This window comes from Aphidius gifuensis, linkage group LG4 (assembly GCF_014905175.1).
Source record: "Aphidius gifuensis isolate YNYX2018 linkage group LG4, ASM1490517v1, whole genome shotgun sequence".
NCBI classification, from domain to species: domain Eukaryota; kingdom Metazoa; phylum Arthropoda; class Insecta; order Hymenoptera; family Braconidae; genus Aphidius; species Aphidius gifuensis.
The window spans coordinates 6,823,041-6,833,491 of record NC_057791.1 but is presented as its reverse complement, the minus strand read 5'-3'; the positions used below and the strand labels follow the sequence as shown (position 1 = coordinate 6,833,491).

General features: G+C 28.2%; 1 protein-coding gene across 2 annotated transcripts in view; it reads right to left on the bottom strand.

Moving 5' to 3' along the window:
- Nucleotides 1-720: 720 nt before the first annotated feature.
- LOC122854945 (homeobox protein homothorax) overlaps nucleotides 721-10,451 on the bottom strand; it is a 194,321-nt gene continuing 184,590 nt past the window's right edge. The window contains exons 13-14 of one of the 2 annotated variants that reach the window (XM_044155982.1): nucleotides 3,534-3,702; nucleotides 721-3,420 (exon numbers count right to left, since the gene is read on the bottom strand). In XM_044155982.1, coding sequence (XP_044011917.1) covers nucleotides 3,536-3,702 — 167 coding nt within the window. In that variant the 3' untranslated portion in view covers nucleotides 721-3,420; nucleotides 3,534-3,535. The remainder of the gene's footprint in view (nucleotides 3,421-3,533; nucleotides 3,703-10,451) is intronic. The other variant, XM_044155983.1, reaches the window with a different exon arrangement.

The window sequence follows — 10,451 nt, the reverse complement described above, 5'->3', positions numbered from 1 at the left end:
AAAACTTTGAAGTCAAACACAGCTTCTTATTTTTCCTTTATTTTTTGGAAACTAGTAAAAAAAAGGTAAAGGATTTTTTAGAAATTAATATAATACACTGGTCATTTTTTTTTTTTTAAATTTATTCGCCATTTTTTTTTTTTTCTCTTTTACTTAGGTGTCAATAGTCATCAATGCGCAAACAGTGGAAAAATTCTGATTCCATACCGATACAATAAATTTTAGCTTATTATACATCATTGTAATAATTATCACTTATTATTATGATGATAACGATAATAATCATCATTATCATAAACGTCATAATCGAATTATCATCATCCATAATTATACAATAATTAATATACATTATTTTCAAAATTCATACATTTTTTTTCTTATTCACAAAAATTCATACACTCACTATATTTTTTTATTTTATTTATTTAATTATTTTAATTTAATTTAATTTTTTTTTCATCTATTTATTTAGTTTTTTTTTTATTTTTAAAATTCTTTCATTCGTTTATTTTCATAAAAACTCAATAGTCAATTTAAGATTTATATGTTAACATGATTATTACTTAGATACCTTACTGTTATTTCGTATACATTTTTAAGGCGATGATTCAATCGAATGAACTCATTTTTATAAACGAACAGCCATTTTGTCCAATCGTGGTATTATTTTTTCTTAGAATTTTTTCGACTTTTTTATTTATTTTTTTGCAGAATCCGTCAGTTTGAAATTAATGTTTTTTTTTTTTAATTTTCTTTTACTATTTAGCTGCCAGTGTTCACTCATGCCAGTTTGATGACAATTGCACTAAACCGTTGATGCATTTTTAAAGACTAATACACCAACGAGATTCGAAAAATAAAAAAAAAAAATATTATAATATCGTAACAATCAACGCAGAAATAAAAAATGCGTTATAAATTATTATTATATATAATAATGGCATGAGGATCACATTGAACTTTTTTTCCAATTTGTGTATCCAACAATTGACAGCTATAAAAAAACAAAAATATTGACCCCACAGTTCAAGGTTTCATGATGACACAAATTTTACGAAATCAATCCGCAAAAATAAAAAAAAAACCGTCAACATGCCACGTTATCAAGATTTTTTTTCAAGTATAAAATTTAGAGAACCGATTCTTTAACAAAATTAAATAATCTACAGGTCAACAAATACATTTTTATAAAAAAAATAATCGATACTCTATGTAATACTCGAAAATTTTTAACGTGACGTAACAAAAATGATTTTTTTGGACAAAAAAATCTAGATTTTCATTCAGTTTTAATCAATACGAAATTTTTTTATGTTTTTAATTTTTTTTTTAATATGTGAAGTGATGCACATAACTTGCAATAATAATGGTTCAAAAATTTAAATTTTAATCTGTGCTTTTCCTGAAGCGAGTTTTTCTTTCAGTTGTATTATTGAATCAAATTTTTTTTTTTAAGAACTGTTGCACCTAAAATGTTTTTTTTTTTTTTTCTATTTTACATATATATGTATATATATATATTTTCACATTACACTGGACGTATTGAAAATATCAATAGTATTATTTTTTTTTTATATTATTTTTATTTTCACTGTGAGGCAAAGAAGTATACATTCGTATTTATGTTTATTTTAAACATCAATAAATATTTAAAAAATGATTTGAATATATTTATTTGACATTATCATTAGGTTTTTTTTTTATCATTATTTTACGTATTTTTGATGATTGAAAATTTGCAATTACCACCATTCACAATTCAAAGTATTATTAAAAATTGAAACGTAAAACAGTGAGCTGAAAATTTTATTTTTATCAAGTTGTTTAAACCGAAAAATTTCCATAGTTAAAATAATAAAAAAGTGTTTTACAAAATTCAACTGAAAATGAATAAATAAAAAAAAAAAAAAATTGGTATTTTTAGCTTTAATACCTACATGTTATTAATATATTTAAAAAAAAAAAAAAAAAAAGAACTTGTGAAAAAAACAAAAAAAACCTTCATTTACATTCTCCTTTTAATTTGTATCGTGTTCGGATATTCATATTTGTCCAAATGACAGAATCATTCAAAAAATCATCATGTTTTATTTTCAGTCACCTAGCTCACACACACACTCACACATTTTTATTTTATAATTATCATTTATATTTATTTTTCCCATCAATTTCAACATTCCTATTTCGCACTCAATTGAATTAACTATTTATACACAATATATTATAGTAAATTATAATTGTTAATTTTTAATTATTCCTAAGCCAAGTAGATGTAATTTCTCGCTCCTAACTTAAATAGTCATAAAAAATGACAAAACAATCTGTCAGACATTTTAAAACTGCAAACTCTTAGCTTCATTCTTTGAGTTCGTATTTTTTTGACAATTTTCTTTTCCGATATATATATTTATAATATAATTAAATGTTAAATATATTGATATAATTAAGAACTGTACAAATTTAAAGTCTCCTAAGTCAAGGATGTTGACATTCGGGTCTAGCACGCGTTTACGATAAGAATTAATAATTGAACGGTAAACGTCAATTAATTTTTTAATTTTTTAGCACTTATTATTATTTATATAAATTTTTTTTTTTTTACATATTTTAATTTTTTTTCGTTTTAACGAAATTGTCAATACAGTTTCCAAGCCAGACCCATCTAGTAAGCAGTCCTCATGAGCGCAGTCATATCCCATGTGAACACTAGGTAATGTACATGCCCGCTATTTTTTTTTTTGTTTTTTTATTTATTTATTTATTTTTTATTTACTATCACTATAATTCAAATGTATAGTCTCTTGATTGTGATCGTATTAAAATTTAACATTTATATCTCAATCACTACAATATTACACCACCATATTTGTACAAAGAACAATCACATTAATTTTTTAAAATTTTTTTATTATTATTATTTTATTTATTTAGTTTTTTTTTTTTTTTTTTTTTCTATAATGAACGCGATCCCATTTTAGTTGTTTCACTTATCTGGAATATTTTGGCCGCGTTGTTTATTGGATTATTATTATTTTTTGTTTCATTTTAAATGTTTTATCATTTTTATATTTTTTTAGCTGTCTGTTTTTTATAGCAATGCATGGGCATGTGTATATGAAGCTAAACCATGTCTGACTATGAACGCATTTTTCACTTAAAGCGACCTCATGGCCAACTATACAATTTTGTCTTCCAATATTTGTTGTTTTTTAATCAAGTAAGTTCTTTTTTTTTCTTTTCTTCTTCTAATAATATTTACTCAATTTAACATCATTTTTCGAGAGTACATGGCAAGACATGCGTTACGTCAATTAATGGATGCCAGATTTTATTTAACGTCTCCATGGTTTGTATTTTTTTTTTTTATTTTATTCATTTAGTAATTCCAATGTTAACAGCACCATTTATCTAGTTTTCTAACTGTAATAAAAAAAAAAAAAAAATTAACAGTGTTAATAAACTTTGATTATGTTGATGTTAATATAAATATATTATTATTATTATGTTTTTTAAATTGAATAAATTCAACGAACCTTTATAAGTGGTGTCCATAGTACTCTGGTGGATAATGATATTGATTGTGAAAACCAGGATCACCTGGCGGTCTATGCATCATACTTGCGGCTTGTCCATCCATCATGTAACCCGCTGATGGATCTGGGCTATAAATACCACTTGGACCTGCGGACATTGGTGGAAATACTACCCGTTATTATGGTTAGAACCCTGTTCTACAATTGGCAAAGTAATATAGAATATGCTTTAAAAATTCTTGAAGTATTTCAAGAATTAAATAAGCTGTATTTGTGTGTCTGTTAAAATATGTATATTTGAAAATTTAATGTGAGTGTGTATGATAAATCTACAATAATAATTGAATTTTTTTTTTTTTTTTAATTTTTTTTTTTAAGGTTTTTAGAGAGCTCAAAAAGAGTGTGGAATATAGGGTTAGGGGGAAGGAGAAGTAATTACGAATTCAATTTCCGCATTTCAGATTGTAAAGTTGGAATGTGTATGTGAGTTGAGAGCAGATTTTCTCAATCGATCCTCAACACTGTCATCGGCAGAACTGTAATGGAGCTCGTTCGTCCGTACTGTTTGAGGGGAATGACTACCCCGGTAGTTTTAATGTTGGTATCTTAATGTATATTGCCACGATAAATCAAGGCCACTGATTGCGTTCGACCCTATATACCCACTTGCCAGTAAGACCCCACAGTGCACAAAAATATTTCGATGAAAATGTTTTATATAAATATTTTGTTTTGTGTATTATACCAGTTCTTCAAATTTATTTTTTATTTTTTTTACATAATAAAATATCCGGGTAATCTCAATCACTTGCAATGATTATTTTTTTATTTTTTATATTATTATTATTATTACTTCACGACTATTTTTAATTTAAAAAAAAAAAAAAAACAATTTCTCGTTGAGTTTATTATTTCTATTTATAATTTTTTTTTTTTAATCATCATATTTGTACCCAGGTAGAAATTAGAGTCAATTTGAGTTCACTTTTTGACTTCAGACGTTAATTTGATATGAAGAGTCAAAAAATTGGCTCTTATTTCTACCTGGGTAGGTTAAAATTATTGATGAATAAAAGATTATTAGTATGAAGTAATTTTTCAGTAATTGATATTAAATATAAAAATGTAAAATTTACTGAATTTATTGAAGTTTTTATATATATTTTTTATCGTCTTTTTCGCAAAATAATAATAATAATAATAATAATAACCATAGAAAAAGGAAAAAATAGAAATGAGAGTACACTGTGCACGTTTTGCTTTGCCCACGGGGCCATGGCAGTGCCGTAAATCACAATTATTGCGAACGTTTTCTCCCTTAAGAGTGTTTTGCAAGAGCGATCCACAAGGTTAGTCAATCTCATCGTATCTTTTTTTCTCTTTTCATCTTTCCTAGCATCGCTAAAGATTATAGATCGCCAGTACTGGTCGGCAAAAGCATACAGCATGAATATAGTGTTTCAAAATATATATATATACTTAAGAATATATATATACGAAAGAGAAAATTCTCGTATATCGCGGTGGTTCTTCTCGTTTATATCCTCGTGGAATGTAGCCTTATATATTATCGTCTACACTAACGAGGGATGCGCTTGTTGTGTGATTAAACCATTATACGCCCTATAACCCAGTAGGATTCTTGATTATTTTTTAATTTAAAGTGAAGTAATATAATAATTGAAAAAAGAAATTATAAAAATAAATAATAATGTTCAGTTTGTATTAAATAAAACTTAAATATATAAACTGTAATTTATTTACATATGTTTTGAAATTTATTTAGTAAGGTAAAGTAGGGTCAATTTTGGGATAAATGAAAATTTAAATTGACAAACCAAGTTTACATACATGTTTTTGGATCAATAAAAAAAGAAAATACAAAAAAAAACCCATGTGTGTAATACAATAAAGACTATGGTAAAGGTTACATAACTATAGTGAAGAGGGTTTTTGGTATGTCGGTTTTTCTCTCACACCATTCAATTGCCTTAAATTTCTCGTATATACACTGTGGGACCCTTAACACAACAATATATATACATACATTGAATCTAGCAACAAACGAATCATCTGTACCTTTGTAATTTATTTAGAGGGTAAATGAGGCAGTCGTTAATTGCCGTCCGCTAAGCTGCGAGAAAGTGTACCATCGGGTAATGTTGTTTTTGTTGTTGTAGTTGTGCGCAAGGGAATCATTTTCACGCTAGGATTCAAAGGTTTTTTTTTGTTTTATCTATCTATTTATTTATTTATTTCATGAATTTTGTGTGTGCGTAAGAAATAGCTCAAGAAAATTACTGAACTTACAGTCAAACGACTCAAGGTTATGGTTATGTGTTTGGACGATGACTGGATTTTTCATGTGTGGGATCTAATGTGTCGTAAATAAAATTATATATATATATTAAAGAGACATTGAGGGATCATAACTTGTGTTTATTTTTCTATGATAATAAAAATTTTGGGCTGATCTGTCAAATGATTATTTACAGCTTCATCAACTATACTTTTATGGTAAATAATATTTAATTATTATTTTTTTCTTCAAATTGATATTGCAAACTTGACTTTTGTTGATCTTATAAATAAATTTCTAATTATATTTTTTTGAAAAATTACAATAATAAACAGAAAAGCAAATGATATAGTAAGAGAAAATTTTACCATCGGCCAAACTAAACACGAAAACAACATTAGTGGTAACTTATGGTTGTGGTCTGGTCTCTCGCGTTGAGGGAGAAAAGTGAGCAAAGCAAAGTAAAGCTAAAGTTGTAGGTGACTAAAGAGAGTAGGTAGCTATGTGTGCTCAAGTTGAGACCTTTAAATGAGAAATAGAGAGTGAGAAAGAAAAAGTCAATGTGGCAGAGCTAGGGAATGGTTGGTCGACGCGGTCTTGCCACCGGAGACGGCTGTACGAGCAACTAAGCAACGACGAATTCCTCTGGGAGTCTAAAACCCAACCAACTCTCGAACTTAACTTTGGCGACGACACAACGACTGCGTTCACTCGCGTTGAAGTTTCTCTTAAAGTTAAGGATACAGTTGCTATTTCTCTTACCCTTTTTGAATTCAACCCCTTGAAAAGCTGAACCAACGTTCTGGGATATGAACACTATGGTTCCAGCTTTGAACTGTTACTAATCCTTCCAAAAGTTAAGTATAAAACTGAGTGAGAAAGAGAAAAGTCTATAGGACAAGTTTGAGCTTACTTTATGAGTCTGTGAAATCCTGATGGATTTGAAGACAACAGTAATTTAACCAACTAAATGATTCTTGAAGTCAAGTAAAAAAAATGAAATAAAATAACTGTAAATATATTTTACAAGATTGACAGTTTAATCATAAGGATACTTTGAATGTTGTGATAAGGATGCTATTATTAAAGTTACAATGTAAACTGACTAGTGTCAAATGACAAGGTAATAATAACTTTTATTCTATTGGACTGATTTTGAGAGTAAAATTTACAAATTCATGAAACGGTAATAGAGAAATGATCGTTAGACATAAAGATATATAGACACACACCCCTTTTCACATTAAACTTGATATTATTCGACGAGAAATTTTAGCTCACTAGTGAGTTTTAGCCATAAAGGAGAAACTAACAGAGATGATTTTGCAGACGGAAACCGGAAATGTGCACCGGAACCTTCAACAATCCCTCGATGAAACTATTGGTCATCCATGACGCAATAACGGAAACACCGGATCTAATAATTCATCCAACTTCCCTTCATATCTTAATCATAATTTTTTTTTTTTACCCTATTTTCATTTTCGTTATTATTCCAGTTTTCTCTTCCTGATTTATCCAACAAGCGAGCAGATATTTATTTCTGATTTCAAGTTTTTTACATTATTTTTTCTATCATTTTTCTAAAAAAGATCTCTAATAACCCAGTGTACAATCACATGAACAAGATCAATCCTGATGTTCTAGCTTGGTGAATGTCTTGAGACCTTGTTAAGCCACGGTTAAATCCAAAATCGATTTTTCTATTTTAGATAAAATTTCCCCTCTTGTTTTTTCTTCCACCAAAAAATAATGATACAACTGTGTGATAAACTATACCTCAGTTTCTTATTTCAAAATTTAAAAAAAATAAAAATTCTCATATATATGAAAAGTGCAATAAGTAGCACACATGAAAATCTCTGAAAATATTTTTCTTTTTATATAGCTCTTCAGAGGTCGATAACTTTCGCTATTTTTTTCCTTTGTCTTCGCAGCGAGTAACTTGTTTTTTTTTTTTCACCCAGTCACTAATCTTACATTTGAGTTATATTACCATCACACATCAATCCTTGTACTATCTTTCGATCCAATCACAAATACCTTTTCTTAACTCAAAATTTTTATTACCTTTAAAATTATATTATATTTTATATTTTTTTTTTTCATAAATACCTTAGTCAATTGTCACATAAATACATCTTGAACAGACATATATCGTGCATGAATATATTGTGAAAGTGATTAAAAAAAAAAGATCGAAAACCTTGAATATAAAATCAAAAGTTTTTATTTACAGTTGACACGATAAATAATTAATGATTGAGACAAACTGACCAACTCCATAAACCACTTAAAATTTATAAGGTATGATGGCACAAACATATATAAGAATTAATGGGCGGAGGACTGAGTTAAATAAATGTGAATCTTGCTTGGACTTATACGTCTATGTGTATTTAGATATTTTAATTAACCAGTTGCCAATAAATTATGATAATTGAAGAGGCGCCGAAGAGAAGAACTGTAGGTGAAGCTATATCTTGTATTATATAATGATTATAATAATCGTTTTTATTTGTATATACAAACTACTTTCTTTCTTCATCGTTTTCTAGATCTTATTTCAATTTGATTCATCAATGCATGCTCGTATATGTATACAGTCGATTGACTATATGCATATTTTATTTCTCTTTAGTACGACCGAATGATCGATGAATGTCTTGCTGTTATTTGATCCACTAATCATCCTGCGTGTATTCAGTAACGAAAAAAAAAAAACGAAATAAAAGAAAAAAAACTACATTATACAGGAGAGCAAATTTTTTTTTATGTTTATCTCCATCGGAATTGTCATAGACGACAAGGATAAAAAAAGAAATAGTGGTCAAGGAGATGAAATAGAACGAGCCATTATACTGGACTGATAAGAGCTGATTCACCCTCTTTGGTCTTGATATACCGGACGCGATCTTCAGTATGAAAAATCTTGTATACTTAGAGAATTCTCACAAGTTGAAAAGAGAGATAAAGGGGAAAAGAGAGAGAGAGAGAATATGAGGAAAGGAGTTAAACAAGTATAGAATGGTCAGTGTCCATGAGTCTCGAGAATTCTTATCTTTTCATAGCGATCGTGACTCTGTTGGAGACTCCATTTCTGCGGCCAAGGAACCCTACCCACCAATTTATATACTCCTAACGAGATGGGCCTGGCGCTCGTTTACATGTACGATATCGGTTTTCGTTTCTACACCCATCTTAGGAAATAAAAGTGAGAGGATATATCGACTTTTTTTTTTTTTTTTTTTTTTGAGGGTAATGCTCTGACCATTCCTGTGTCAATGAGTATACGATAAGTCGAATATGTATTGATACATAAAAACTTAATAAAATGTGTCTAGATGTCATTTTTGTTTTTTTTATTTTTTTTTATGTATAAACATCCATGTTGAAAAAGAGATAATAATACAAAAAAAAAAAAAAAGGTAATGCAATTTCCTGAATATAAGCTATATATGATTTTTTGAAAGTGTCAATTTCTCTAACACTCTTATGTATACATATATATATTTTATATCGTCAAATAATATTTCTATAAATCGGTCGTTTATATTCGACGACTGGTGCTAAAACACCCCATTTCAATTAGTGTATGATCTATGCCATATACATAAAACCCAAGTGGCACCACCGTTCAAGCTTCTTTTTTTCTTTTTAATAAATATATTATATTTTTGTCTTTGTCTAGCTCTCTTTTTATTCAGCCTTGACGATGATCGGATAATGCTGAAGGGATCTCGTAACTCTAAGTAACTCTATATCACCTCTACGTGATGTGAGTCGGCCAATATTCTGTGCGTCGAATTTTAGATATTATTTTTGACCATTGTATATATACATACATGTCAATGGATAAAAAAACAAAAAATAAAAAAATAATATTTGACCCTGAAGCACTTTTTTACTGGGTTACATCAAAATGTTACAATAAATCAAGATTATTTTTTTTTATTTTTTATTTTTTTCAACAGAATACGTAATAGAACAAAAAATGTCCACTGGGATATAAGTGAACAATTCTAAAGACTCCCAAGACAGATTAAAAGAATAAAAAAATTCTGTGAAAATTTGACCTTTTTGACTGACTATTGGCAGTCAAAAAGGTCAAATAAGTCGTACAGTGATACAAGTATCCAGTGTAATTTTTACCAATTTTCTCATTCTTTTCAGAACATTCATTTTACTTAACTTCAAGACATATGACGACAGAAGCAAGAAAATTTATTTCGTTGGATAATACTGTTATAAATCCATATACAATATACTGAAAGGAAATTTAAGCTTCAACCAAAACACAAGAAAATAAAAAAAAAAGGATGAAAGGTATATTGGAGATTTTGGGAAAAATAAAAAAAATAAAAGTAAAGAAACTACTAAAAAAAGAGAAGCAAAGAGGAAGGGTCATTGGAAGGTTCCATTCGAGATGGACACAGAGAGTTGCCATTACAAATTGACAAGCTTGATTGATGGTGTCCACAAGAAGGGAAATAAAAAAAATAAAAAGGGGAGCAGTAGAGTCAAGTGAGATAGAGTGCAGAGACTCTTTATTCGCATTGAAATCCAGTGGTGGTTGAGATAGCTAACATGTCTATATATATATATATGTATGTATAAGA